Here is a 14,989-nt window from a genome sequence, read left to right as displayed (position 1 = left end):
AGAGTATAATGATCGGAGACACAGGGGAGGATACAAACATAAAAAAACACTGTTACTTACATCTCCCTGGCTCTGGCGCACTCCCTGCATATCTCCTCATTGTTGGACCACACATCACCTGAGCCAGGCTGGCATTGCGATATGATGCTGGTCTGGGCCACGTGTCTGTGATGTCACCAAACAGACCCAAAACCTACCGGAGCGCAGGATAGGTGAGTAACAGTGTTTTTTCACCTTCCCTAGCCCAACGATCATTATACTCCGGGGTCTGAAAAGACCCATGAGTATAATGATAGCAATGTGTGTTGGGGTTCACAGGCCCATGACCTCACTTATTGATCCCCGCTCCTGGTCACAGCCACTTCCACAGATGCACAGGCGGCTGTGAGCAGGAGCAGGGATCGGTAAGCAAATAGGATGGGATTACTCCAGAAAGTAATGGGTCCTATTAAAAAAATAAATAAATAAATAACCCAGTGGTCCACCTGGTCCCCTAATGTTCTGAGCCCTGTTGCATCGGCTACTGCTGCTGCCCCAGTAGTCACGCCCCTGCATGAACAATAACCTGTTCTTTGGCACATTATCATTTGACAATGCAATGTTTTATTTGTGTGCATTTGAAGCGCTGACATGCACCCCCTCATTGATTGTAGGTGTATCAGTAGATGTTTTATTGGCATTTTACACATTAACTTTTTCTATCATATCTTGCAATGGGGGCCTGCACACCCATGTATGATCTGCTATCGGGTAAGTGTGGCCTTTTTCAGTGACAGACAATATGGTGCAATATAGAGAAATTTTTTAAAGTATTCACCTAGTCCCATTCCCACAGAGCCATCTGCATTCACCAGCTCTTGCTCTTTCTATGTATTGTTTACATACCGCTGACTCACTCTACAAATTGTGTAGGTATTGCAAAGTTGTTGCATTGAAATCTATGGGACAGAGCTACAATACTTACACTCGCTGCCACAGTTTGTACAGCAATGACTCATGGTATGTAAACTTTACTGAGAGTTACAATGTCTTGGTAGTAGTGATCTGCGGAGGTTGCGGGTGTTAGACTCCCACACATCTAACATTGATGGTCTTTCGGAAAGATAGCCCATCAATATTAGGAACTATGTAAACCCTTTAATACTTTTTTATGCTGTTGGAACAAGATATTAGGACCTCACCTTTGCAGTGGCACGAGCACGAAACTCTGGGCAGCCATTAATAGGAATTGTTTCATGCATATATTGGTAAACCTGAGAAAGTGCATAGGATACAAATTGAGCTTTAATAATACATTAGAGTAGTACATAGAAAATAAAAGTTTATATTGAGAAATATGCCATGTAATTTCCTATAATTCTATCAAGGCTAAGGCCACAAGTAGCAAAATGCACTTAAAAAAAAGCAGTAAAAACACAATCCCTGCAGCTTTTTCTCTGCATTTTACATTTTAATATGAAAAAAAAAAAAAATACAGTTTAGGGTGAATTCACACTGAGTAAACGCTAGCTTATTCTGAACGTAAAACACGTTCAGAATAAGCGGCGTCTAAAGCAGCTCCATTCATTTCTATGGGAGCGGGGATACGAGCGCTCCCCATAGAAATGAATGGGCTGCTTCTTTCACTCCGTGCAGTCCCATTGAAGTGAATGGGGAGTGCCGGCGTATACGGCAAGCTCTGCTCATGCCGGAGCGTATACGCCGGCACTCCCCATTCACTTCAATGGGACTGCACGGAGTGAAAGAAGCAGCCCATTCATTTCTATGGGGAGCGCTCGTATCCCCGCTCCCATAGAAATGAATGGAGCTGCTTTAGAAGCCGCTTATTCTGAACGTGTTTTACGTTCAGAATAAGCTAGCGTTTACTCAGTGTGAATGCACCCTTACACAGGTAAATTTAACATGCTGTGTTTTTCACAGCATTTTTTCTGCAGTGTGGGGATGAGATTAAATAAAAGAACATTCACTATAAAACTATAAAAAGCGCATTCACTCTGCAGCATCCCAGTGGACACTGCTAAAATTGTCTTTATTTTATTTTCTGCTGTTCTGTGCCACTGGCTGTATATGTTATTTTTATATTTATATTTGCAGCTTCCCTTATTTGTGTTCCCTTTTTTGTTTACCCCACTTATTGGTTAACCCTCTATGTTAGAGGGCTTGCTTCAGCCCTGGCCTGCCACAGTAAGGACACTGGGATCTCCAGAGGACTGTTAGTCATAGTTCAGTTGAGTGTGTGCTGGCATTCAGCCTAGTCCTCTGAGAGTGTCCTCGACAGCCCCTGAGGGAGAAGTAATCGTTGATCTTCCCTGTAGGTCACCTTTCAGCGAACAGGGAAGACATAGCTATCAACGCTAAGGAAACAAAAAGTATACCAGAGAGGAGAAAGGAGTTGAGCTTCTCAGGAAGCCACCAGCCAGGACACATTTGCATCCAGGTATCTGGGCCCCTTGGACTCTGTTTTTGTCTGCAATATATGGAAGAAATAAACCAGCATTTTTTTCTGCTGCCTTTTGCATTTCTGTAACATGGGTCCTTAGCTTTAAAGTAGTGTTCTAATATGTTAAGTGATGTCATGTCACTTGACTGTGCCATCAATTACTAATAGGGCAGTTGAGAACTATGTCCTTTTGTTGTCGGGAATTCCATAAATTGGACTCTTGCACTTCATTATGTTGCAGCATATTTGAGAAGGGAATGCCTCTTTGGATGACACATGTAGCAAAACAGCTGTCAAAATGCACCTGCCCTGACCGCAGCAAAATCAGCCAAAACTTGCTGGGCTAGTTTTCAAACTTTGCCTTGCAAAGGCTAATAAACTCACAGTACCCACAGCATGAAATTGAGTTGCTGCAGGTCCAAGACATTTTATGTTTGTTTCTTTTTTTAACAATGCGCGACTAAACCATGTGTGACCTTGACTTTATGCTACATTTATAAATGCAGTATAGCAGTATAGTTTTTGGTGCAGTTTTTTGAGCAAAGGCTAGAAGTGGACACAAGAGGAATGAGAAACACATAGGATGGGCTTATACGTCTCCTCCTCACCAGATCCACTTCTGGTTTTGGCTAGAAAAAACTGCAATTAACACTGCGTCTAATACTACATTTGTCTTTCCAGTCTGAGGGGCAATAATGACCACTCTTAACCCATGTTAGGCACTGTATGGTAAATAGAATTTAGAGACTAGATCTACTTGGTGCTTTTAAAAAAAAGCTAATAATTAGGATTGTAAGACATAGTATGACAGGACTGGCTCGGCTTGTTTACCGAGGAAACATAAGGCAATTTAATGAATATCATCATGTTTGGGAATGAGCTGCCGTTTAGGCGACTCAAAGGCAGTAATCCAGCTGGACACGATCTGTCTGGCTCCGATGGCAAATGAGCTTAAACTTGCCCAAACAAATTGTTCTGGCTCTTACTATTTACTGTGTCATAATAGTTTCCGAGACATTTGTATCATAATATTATCATTGATTAATGCTGGAATATTTTCAATGACTTCTAATAATGTTTTATAAATTATAATAAGTGACAGCTCAGGCTCACAAAATCACAGGTATTATTAAGGACCATTCACACAGAGTAAATTTTGGCAAAATACACATGTAAAAAATACACGTGTAAAAATAAGACTCCCTTTGACTTCAATGACATTTTGAGGTATATTTTGATGTGTATTTTGACGTGTATTTTGACATGTTTTTTTACACGTGTAAAAAAATGTAATTGAAGTCAATAGGAGTCTTATTTTTACACATGTATTTTTTTACACGTGTATTTTGTCAAAATACATGCGCGTTTACTCCATTGACTTCAATGACATTTTTTTTACACGTGTAAAAAAACACATCAAAATACACGTCAAAACACACATGTAAAATGTCATTGAAGTCAATGGGAGTCTTATTTTTACATGTGTATTCTTTACACACAATAGGAGTCTTATTTTTACACATGTATTTTTTTACACGTGTATTTTGTCAAAATACATGCGCGTTTACTCCATTGACTTCAATGACATGTTTTTTTACACGTGTAAAAAAATGTAATTGAAGTCAATAGGAGTCTTATTTTTACACATGTATTTTTTTACACGTGTATTTTGTCAAAATACATGCGCGTTTACTCCATTGACTTCAATGACATTTTTTTTACACGTGTAAAAAAACACATCAAAATACACGTCAAAACACACATGTAAAATGTCATTGAAGTCAATGGGAGTCTTATTTTTACATGTGTATTCTTTACACACAATAGGAGTCTTATTTTTACACATGTATTTTTTTACACGTGTATTTTGTCAAAATACATGCGCGTTTACTCCATTGACTTCAATGACATTTTTTTTACACGTGTAAAAAAACACATCAAAATACACGTCAAAACACACATGTAAAATGTCATTGAAGTCAATGGGAGTCTTATTTTTTATTTCTATATAAAAATATATTTTTATATATTTTATATTTCTTATTCTTTACACATGTATTTTGACAAAATGAACACGCGTTTACTCCGTGAAAATGGACCCTTAATGTATTTTATGTATGTAGTTTTAAAAGTAAAAAAAAAAAGCCTAAAGCTACATTCAGATGATCAATGGACAACACAGTTGTGAATAAGGAGTATTTTTTTTTTATGACTCATGGAGCACCTGTTTTCATGAATCCCTCATAAATTTGACTCTACGGAGGGACCCATAGGGAAAGTAGCCAGAAATAGGACATGACAGTCTGCTAAAACAGACCATCAAAAAAAAGTAATGTGAATAGACCCATTCATATATATTGAATTTAATGTAGTTGCAAGACAACTGTTTTTTTAACCATTAAAACATTGGTCATGTAAATAGGGCTTAAAGGGGTTGGCCACTTGCAGGCCAATATTGACAAACAAATGTACAATAAAAAGCTATACAATTTTCCAATATACTTTCTGTATCAATTCCTCACGGTCTTCTAGATTTCGGCTTGCCGTCATTCATTCTGTTACTTCTAGAGAATAAAACTCTGACCATGGTCATGTGATGTACAGTCCATGGTCATGTGATGAGGACACAGGTGCACAGCTGATTACCAGGCAGATGTCTGATTATTGTGCTGTGACTGTAACGAGCAGCACCTGTGTGCTCATCACATGACCGTGGACCGTAAATCACATGACCATGGTCAGAGGTTTATCCTCTAGAAGTAACTGAATGAATGACAGAAAGCAGAGATCTAGAAAACTGTGAGGAATTGATACAGAAAGTATATTGGAAAATTGTATATCTTTTTATTGTACATTTGTTTGTCAATATTGGTCTGACAGTGGCCTACCCCTTTAAGGGGCTGGAGCCAAACACAGCAAACATGCTGTACAAAGTACAACAAAAGATTAGGGAAAGGAATCACTGGGTCGCTTTTCCCAGTAGGAATGGAACTATCGTGATAACAGCAATGTTTGAAATGCGTCTTGGATTTTAATCAGTGAAAATAAACGCTAAGTTTTAAGGATTTTTGGAGCAGAGCTGGATTCGTCTTCATTTCTCTTTGCAAACATGCTTTACAGGTGGTTTTTGCTCTGGCTCACCTGAATTTTTCATGGCAGCCTCCCTGCAATGCTCTATCCTTGCATTGCAAGGGCTAAACGCCACAGGTAAAATGTGCAGCAGTAATTGACATGATAAAGTTTAAGGTTAAAGTCTCCCGTATTGAACTGCAGCAAAAAAAGCGTTCCAAGAAAAATCATGGCGGTAAAGCAAAGGGAAACCACCTTTGGTATGATCGACATGCCGCGATTTCCAAAGCCACGATTTGATTTAGAAATTGCAGCATGTCCACTGTGTGTTTTTCTGCAATGTGTGGAGGGAATTCACTTGAATTTAAATGAATTCCATCCGCTTTGCAGAGATTGTAAAACGCTGTGTTTACACCAAGTGGGACACCAGCCTTAGCTTAATACAGTTTTTTAAGCCAAAGCCACAAATGGGAAATGTAAAGGAAAGCACAGTTTCAATTGTGAAACTCAATCTCTGTGTTGTCCAGTTTTAATGGACTGCATGTTATGCCGGGAGAGGGACTCCTAGCAGTATACTTACCTATGATGCTTGGAGTCCCTGCCTCCCAGAGAAATACTGTCTCATACTAAGTAGACAAGGATTCCAAGCATAATAGATAACTGTCCTGCCAGGAGACCCTCTGCTGTGACAGTAAATTTGGCCAATATAAGGACCGAGTTTCACGGCTGAAACTCAGTTGCGTGAATGCGCCTTTAGACCAATTTTACACAATAAAATTGGGAGAAGTTTATGTGTTCTGTACAAGTCATGGCCTGACCATGGCCAAAATGACAGAATCATAGATCCTTAGGATGCTTTCAGTTCAGGTCATTAGAATTGTGGTTGGGCTGGAATTTGTGCTACATTGTGAAATTGGACCTAGGGTATATGCTTAAATGCTACAGATTTGTTGCAACGATTTCATATATTTGAATGGGATTTGTAAAAATCCATACACATACTGCAGAAACAACCATATTCTTATACATGTAAAGTTATGGATTTTCCAATAAACACCATATTTTTGTCACATGGCCTTAACATACCTCCCTTATAGCGGTACAGAATTCACTTTGTAGTACTTTCTTCAGAGACTGTAACTTGTGAACTGGCACCTCTCCAGAATTCTCTAATTTCTCCAACAGTTCTACAGCTCGGGCAACATCTGAAGAAAACCAAGACATATTTATTAAGCACAGGCAAGCAAATATAAAACCTTTCGCAGCAGACTGGCTTCAAGGAAAAGACGCATACTACTGGCAATACTTCTAGAATTACCAGCAAGGTTATGCCAAAAATGCCACATAATATGCCATAAATGTGTGATAGATGTAGGACCCTCACCTATCTCTAGAAATTACCCCCTCAGACTCTGTACAGACTCTCACCTTATGTCAGCCACATGCCAGCGGTGATCAGTCAGCGTTGGACCAATCCCCTGTCGCCACACATATACCCCATTGATAAAGGTCCGGTGGGTCCAAAACATCTGGTATTTGTTTCCATTTTTATATGTCATTTATCTACAGAAACATCAGAGATCACTGAGCTACGCTGTTTCTGTAACCCCTATAGAAATGAATGGGACCCACAAACCAACCGGAAGTCCCTTATTTCTATGTAACTTTGAGGCATTCATAAATTTACATAGAATAAGTGTCTGAATTGGTAGGTAAATCTGCTTTTCACATGTTCAGTCAATGGAATAATTTGGAAGTTGACTAAAGTGAACGATGCTCCTGGCGAGTAAGTGCATCATTCACTTTACATTAGTTAGTATATATATTACTGGAGTGGAGTATATATAATACTGGAGGTTGGTGCCCCACACTGCAAAAATGCAGCATTTTACAGTACCTTCAAAGTGGATGGGATTCTGGCTAATCCCATCCACACTTTGCAGAAAAAAAAAATCCACAATGAAAATGCTGCGATTTCAAACATACTCATTTTGTAAATCTCAGCATGTCAATTTTACCAACAGAAACGCTGGCGTTTTCCATATGGGTATAATAGAGACAGGAAGTCCGCAGAGGAAAACTTTGCATACTTTCTATGAATAACGCTGTGGAAAAAACTCCAATGCTTTCTGCTGCGGCCTTTTTTGCAGCAATTTGCTACTTGGGGCCTTGGCCCTAGCGTTAGACAGCACTTCAACATCCCATAATGTTTTGGTGCCACCAGTATTTTTATCACTATTTTACATGTAAGGCTGAGCTAGCATTTTGCCAGGCACAGCTATAAGGGATGTCAAGGTGACACTGGGGACTGGTACTTGCAGACACTCAAATTTCCCTCTCCCACATAACAAGGCTCCAGTAATATAAATTACACATTTAGACCGGGGTCCCACGTTGCATAAACGCTTGCATTTTTGTAAATCGCAGCATGCCAATTGTACCTATGAAAACACTGGCACTTTCCATGTAGGTAGAAAGACTCTGTGAAAAGCACACGGGGAGAAAAAAAGCAATGTGTTTAGGCCACGTTTTTTCTGCAGTGCTTTTTGGCTGCAGCTTGCTCCATAGGGCTTTAACCTTAGGGTGGCCTTGCTAAAAAATTTTCACTGTGGCTAAGGAGCGTAAACTTGGATCTCTTTACTTTGAAGTCATCAGGCAAATGTGATGTATTTTTGTCAGGTTACATGGAAACAATAGGAACACACTGTGTGAACAAAGCATGGAAGCATGGACATTGATGTGGCTGGTGATAAGAATCAGTCTACATTGTTGTCACCAGAATCCCTTAGGAATGCAGCCCCTGGGAACATACATTAAAGAACGTACACAGTCAGCATTATTAAAAAAGAACTTCATGACATCATAGGGCTGACCAGGGAATCGCAAGTTTAAACAGCAAGAGTAGCCGGGCAGATTGGGAAATTCTTTTCATAAAAAACTCTGGAAAGGTTGCTGGAAATCCAAACAGAAGCCCAAAACAATATTGTGTGCAAGGCCAGGTTTCACACGGGGATTTTTGGTCCGGAATCTGAGGCAGAGGCCGTCTCAGGTTCCCTACCAAAAAACGGGTAGCCGTGACTTAATGCCGGTGCACTGCACTGCACCGGGATCCAGTCGCGCACTCCACCGGGATCCAGTCGCGCACTCCAGATTAGGCCCAATGAATGGGCTTAGTTGGGAGGAGAGAGTGTCTTCAGGCCGAATCACGAGGTGAATCAGCCTGAAGAATGAGCATCTCGCTTCTTTTTTCTGGGAGCCGGAAGAAATGACTCCCGGAAAAAAAAACTGACCGACTCCCATTGATTTCAATGGCAGACGTCTTTTTGGTCAGGATTTTGTGGCGGATACGGCCTCAAAATCCTGACCAAAAAACCTGTGTGAACTTACCCTAATGGGTCATTCATGTCATTCACACAGAGTAAAGTGGCGCTGATTCTGCCACGATAACTCACAGCGGAATCAGTGCTGATAAAAAGCCTCCCATTGATTTCAATGTGTTCTGCGTGGAAAACAGAACCTATTGAACCCAATGAGATTCTTTTTTATCAGCACCGATTCTGCCGCGAGTTATCGTGGCAGAATCAGTGCCACTTTACTCTGTGTGAATGACCCCTAAGACTGGGATATAACATGGGCATATTTACTCTAGAGAAAGTAAGAGAAAGTAGAAAGATACAAAGTCTATTTGTCAGGGATAATTCTTATGTAGTATGTACTGTACATTTTCTAACAAAATGACAAGCACAACTTGCCACCAAAGAGCGTTCACACTGTTAGTTCAGGTCAGATAAGGATTTCAGTGCACTTTAATGTCACTGCACACTATTCATATATTCCATTCATTGTCACAGTCTTTGGAATAACCATCCACGTGTCCATGTTTTGGCTATACAAATAGATTTACGTTCTTGTCATTGCTGTCATCCGAGCTGAGCTCAGAGAAGCCCATTTAAATGGTTCGGGGTTGTGCGCCAATTTACATATGTAAGTTCATACACTGGTAAATCTAAGACCACTGCCAGCAATGTTAATAACTGAAACTCCACAAATCCTTTTGCTGGGCTGGATCCAGAAGCTCTGAATGACATTAGTGTTGGCCAGCATAGGACCAGTGTCATCTTCCTACACTGCACATTTCTCACATGTGCTACCTTCTTCTTTAAGAAAGTATGGAACATCGCTGTTCCTGGATAAAAAAAAAAAAACCACTGGTGAAGCTATTTTTAGTACAGAGCCTTGCTGAGTGCCTAGAAAACTGTAAGAATTCATTGCAGAGTATACAGATTGCCTTATTAACATGAAGAACACTTCAAGAGACACTCAAAATAGAGTCATTTTTTTATTGAAGTGGCTGTCATGTTAGTGACAACCCTCATTTAAAAGGCTCCTGGAACCCTTATCATACAGCTGCATTAAATTCAGTATATGTGAATGGAGATAATCACGTGGCGTTTTTTTTTAATAGACGGTCAAAAAAATAGATCATGACCAGGTTTCATGGATACCTCAAAAGACTCAAATCTATTAGAGATCCATGAAAACAGATGCCCCACAGATGCAAAACATCCATGAAAAATGTCCCTTTTATACATCCTTTTGCCCATTGGTCATGTGATTGTAGCTTTATGATTAGTAGTAGAAGGATGGCTTACGTTCATCAGAACAAGTGCTGTCAATACTGGTCATCCATTCTGACTCATGGAGGAACCCTTCTCAGTCACATCTATATGCCTTAGCAGAGCATATAGATATGGATATATAGTTAAAACAAAAGCTTAGTACAGTATATATTCCATTCCAATGCCGTGTATTATATCTATAATTCAGTAGGCAACTTGAACAGATAGTTTAATCATTTAGTAAAATTTATCAATCCAAACATTTTCTGCTTATGTTAGTATTCTTGTGCCAAGTAACATAAAGCTCTGTATACCCACAATAGCAGAGCTATGTACACAAGGCTGGAGTCCTCTGCAGCGCTATACTAGGCTCTGACTGTGCTCTTGCCCTATGGTGCTCCATGAAGTTCCATGTAATAGGGTTATTCTCATGTAGCAGCAACACCCAATGGAGTATAATATGGCACCCAATGGAGTGGAACATGCTTAGATTGTTATGTAATAAGGGTAAGGGAAGAAGAACAAACTTCATGCACCTTTCCTTGAATTTGAAGGCATACAGAAGTACATTATTATTATTATTATTATTATTATTATTATTATTATTATTAATAACAATAATAAATAATTCTGAAAAAACTTAAATAAAGCGCAAACCTCAAAAAAACTGAAAAAATAAATATGTTTATGACCACATAGTAGAGGACATCAAAAGATACCAAATTGTGAAGCATATAGAAATATATATACCCCCTCTCTCTGGTATATATATATATATATATATATATATATATATATTAAACTCAAATCCTGTAGTAGTCTGCTCTATACAAATCCACAGTTCTCGCCCGATTTGGGTGAAATTTGGCACGCCCCCTCTCTAGCATCCCCTCATCATGAAATTTGAGCCCCCGAAGTTAGGCCCTATGCTCTGGATTTACTGTTCATCCTATTACATCTCTTATCAGTGTCAGGTGAATACTATTGGCTCATAATACTAAGGACTGTTTTTTAAAATGCCGCCCAAAAAATGACCATCTATTGGGCAGGTTTATCCAAAAGCTAAGAACGCAAAATTGTGTCAATGAGCTGAGACAAGTGAACAAAGTGACTCGCAGCTTGAAAAGAAACAGATGAGACAAGCTAAATGTAAGGGCCCATTCACACGGAGTAAACGCGTGTATTTTGGAAAAATACACGTGTAAAAAATACACGTGTAAAAATAAGACTCTCATTGACTTTAATGACATTTTACATGTCTATTTTGACGTGTATTTTGACATGTTTTTTTACACGTGTAAAAAAATGTCATTGAAGTCAATGGGAGTCTTATTTTTACACGTGTATTTTGCCAAAATAAACGCGCGTTTACGCCGTGTGAACAGGCCCTAAGGCAGCTGAGACATCAGAGCAACGGGAATGTTGTCTTCACAAGAACTGGATAAGGCAGGCTGAAGCAAAGGAATATGGAAACATCTGAACAAAAGGATGAATCTTCTGAAAATGACCGTATACGACGTATGCAATGGGGCTGCCTGGTCTAGCAACCACATACATGTCCATCGATTCACTCATGGAGAGTGAACAAGCCATAATGTATCCATTGGAGTTCTTGAATTCTTTGGAGCCTCCTAGAATGCCACCGCATACACTCACTTTATAAATAGGAGCCACAATAATTTTGCTTTGGAACCTTGACCAACCAAAAACGTGTAACAGAAGGGGCATCATGGTGGCTCAGTGGTTAGCCTTGCAGTGCTGAAGTCCTGGGTTCGAATCCTCCACCAGGAACAACATCTGCAAGGAGTTTGTATGTTCTCCCTGTGTTTGTGTGTATTTCCTTCCATTCTACAAAGACATACTGACAGGAAAAAAAAATACATTGTGATCCCTATATGGGGCTCACAATCTGCATAAAAAAATAAAAAAAAAGTGTAATGGCGCAAAATTGTGCATTAAGAGTCTTCATGCCCAATGTTATTGATGCCATTATTCCTATGGGAAACTCTAAAGGTACATTTACACGGAGTAAAATGGCACTGAATTGGGTGTGGAATCCGCGTCAGATTCAGCACTGAAAAAAAAGCCTCCCATTGACTTCAAAGTCAATTTTTCTATTTTTCTCCATGTGAATGCACCTTTAGGCTAAGACCCAACGGGCGTGAACGCATAACGGTTCTTCCTGCAGAGATTTGAACAGAAAGTTCATGAAGTTTTTTATATACACACATGGACGAAATTGTTTGTAGCCCTCGTTTAATGGAAAAAAAAAACACAATGGTCACAGAAATAACTTGAATCTGACAAAAGTAATAATAAATAAAAATTCTATGAAAATTAACAAATGAGGGCAACAAGGTGGCTTAGTGGTTAGCGCTGCAGCTTTGCAGCGCTGGAGTCCTGGGTTCAAATCCTGTCAGGAGCAACATCTGCAAAGAGTTTGTATGTTCTCCCCGTGTTTGTGTGGATTTCCTCTCATTCTACAAAGATATACTTAAATGAAAAAAAAAGTACATTTTGATCCCTATATGGGGCTCTACATTTAAAAAAAAAATGAACAAATGAAAGTCAGACATCATTTTTGCTTCAACAGAATTTTTTTTAGAAATACAACTCATGACACAGACCCGGACAGAAATGCTGGTTCCTTAACTTAATATTTAGTTGCACAACCTTTTGAGGCAATCGAACGATTCCTGTAACTGTCAATGAGACTTCTGCACCTCTCAGGAGGGATTTTGGCCCACTTGTCATGAGCAAACTGCTCCAGTTGTCTCGGGTTTGAAGGGCGCCTTGTCCTGACGGCATGTTTCAGCTGCTTCCAAATATACTCAATAGGATTTAGGTCAGGGCTCATAGAAGGCCACTTCAGAATAGTCCAATGTTTTCCTCTTAGCCATTCTTGGGTGTTTTTAGCTGTGTGTTTTGGGTTATCCTTTGGGTTACAAGACCCATGACCTGCAACTGAGACCAAGTTTTCTGACACTGGGCAGCACATTTCTCTCTACAATCCCTTGATCGTCTTGAGATTTGGTTGTACCCTGCACAGATTCAAGACACCCTGTACTAGACGCAGCAAAGCATCCACAGAACATAACAGAGTCTCCTCCATGTTTCACAGTAGGGACAATGTCCCTTTCAACATATGCTTCATTTTTCTGTCTGTGAACATAGAGATGATGAGCCTTGCCAAAAAGTTTGATATTTGTCTCATCTTTCCATAGGACGTACTCCCAGAAGCTTTGTGGCCTGTCAACATGTAGTTTGTCAGATTCCAGTTTGTCAGATTCAAGTTATTTCTGTGAAAATTGTGGGTTTTTCTTTCATTAAACGAGGGGTACCAACAATTTTGTCCACGTGTATATATATATACATATATATATATATATATATATATATATGTATATAGCTGTGCATTTATATAAAGTCCTCTTTAATCTTGTATTCTTTGCGAAAACAGATTTTTCTCTCTATTCTCAATAAGGTTGTAAAGTTGGTACATATCCATACAGCAGGTGTTCAGTTTCAGAATACATATTAATAGAGATGCTGGATGTTGCAGCGTGTTAGCTCTAAACACACGTCCGTGCCGACTAGAGTTTCTTCTAAACAGATACTGCAGCCCGACATTATTTTTTTGGAAGCAGAAATGAAGCAGTAGTTTTAAGAACTACCCACATATTGTTTAATACTGCGGTCCCTTCTGGCATCTGCAAAAACACGCAGATTGCCAGTTCATGCAATAACATCTGTTATTCCTGTTGTATTGAACTATATATTCCTCTGTGACAATGTTTCATGATTTTAGTATAGATTACTGCGTTATATTAGATATTAGATAATAGAGTAAAATTTGCAAGTTAAGTTTCAAAATTATTGGATTTCTGGATAATGTTATAAAAGCAATTATATGGGTTTTGGCTGCCACTGTGACTTGTCTGCAAACATCACTGCATGGAAGCCATTGTTCTAACTACAGTATCTGTAAAGAAATACTAAAAATGCTTGTCAGGCAGGTCTTATATAATAGACTTGAATGCCAGCTGTGCACATCATGTAGCTATGCACCAAGTGCTGGTTCAGCTGACATCTATCTCTTATGACTCGACTTGCAGACATGCTGTGTCCAGCATGAATTTTATTTCCATTTATTTACTGGTGGGTGGGGCCACTGCATGACACAGCTGGCCCCGAACATCCCTCAAGAAACAAAGGATCGGCATATTGAAATCTAACATCCCCTGGCATCTGCGATTGTCAGACTACTAGGGTGCCCGATCACACACATTAGGATGTAGTACAATCCCACCAAAATCAGCAGGTTCTGCCAACTTCAATGGCCATCTTAACGTGAAGGTTTAGTGAAGTGCTGTGCAGAGATTATTTCTGTGTCTTCAGGGTAATAGCATCAATCATTTCCGAAGGCGATAAGAGAATTGGATGTATCAGAGAAGCAGGTTAGGACTTTGCACTTATTCTTTTAAATTGAAAATGTTCTCAGTTACCTTTTTCTATAAAATAAGATCAAGCCATGAGATAACATTTGATAACAAGAAAATGGAAGATACTGTAAAAATATCTGATTTACTTTTTAAAACTACGATAAAAAAACTAAAAAAAACTAAAACTCTGTTCTATTGTATAAAATGCATGAATACATTTAGTATAGTTCAGTATTACATGCTATATTATTTTGTGTGATGCTTTTTGGTATTATTTTGTATCTTATTTTCCTATTTTTTTTGCCATTGTCTTGAACAAAATCCACCACCAAACTGGAAATCCAGTAGCAAGTATTTAGAAGAGTGTGACACCTTCTATCTGCTAATTCCCCCATGAACTGCTGACAACCCCTGCATTC

At 39.2% G+C, this 14,989-nt stretch overlaps 1 protein-coding gene across 2 annotated transcripts in view; it reads right to left on the bottom strand.

Moving 5' to 3' along the window:
* The window catches only part of LIN7A (lin-7 cell polarity scaffold A), a 48,334-nt gene that overhangs the window by 14,616 nt on the left and 18,729 nt on the right, over window positions 1-14,989 (bottom strand). For both annotated transcript variants that reach the window (XM_075274536.1, XM_075274537.1), the window contains exons 2-3: window positions 6,596-6,714; window positions 1,182-1,253 (exon numbers count right to left, since the gene is read on the bottom strand). In XM_075274536.1, the coding sequence (XP_075130637.1) occupies window positions 1,182-1,253; window positions 6,596-6,714 (191 nt within the window). The remainder of the gene's footprint in view (window positions 1-1,181; window positions 1,254-6,595; window positions 6,715-14,989) is intronic.

The sequence above is a fragment of the Leptodactylus fuscus genome, chromosome 5 (assembly GCF_031893055.1).
Source record: "Leptodactylus fuscus isolate aLepFus1 chromosome 5, aLepFus1.hap2, whole genome shotgun sequence".
In the NCBI taxonomy this organism is placed as follows: Eukaryota; Metazoa; Chordata; class Amphibia; order Anura; family Leptodactylidae; genus Leptodactylus; species Leptodactylus fuscus.
This window is presented reverse-complemented; position numbering and strand designations above follow the sequence as displayed.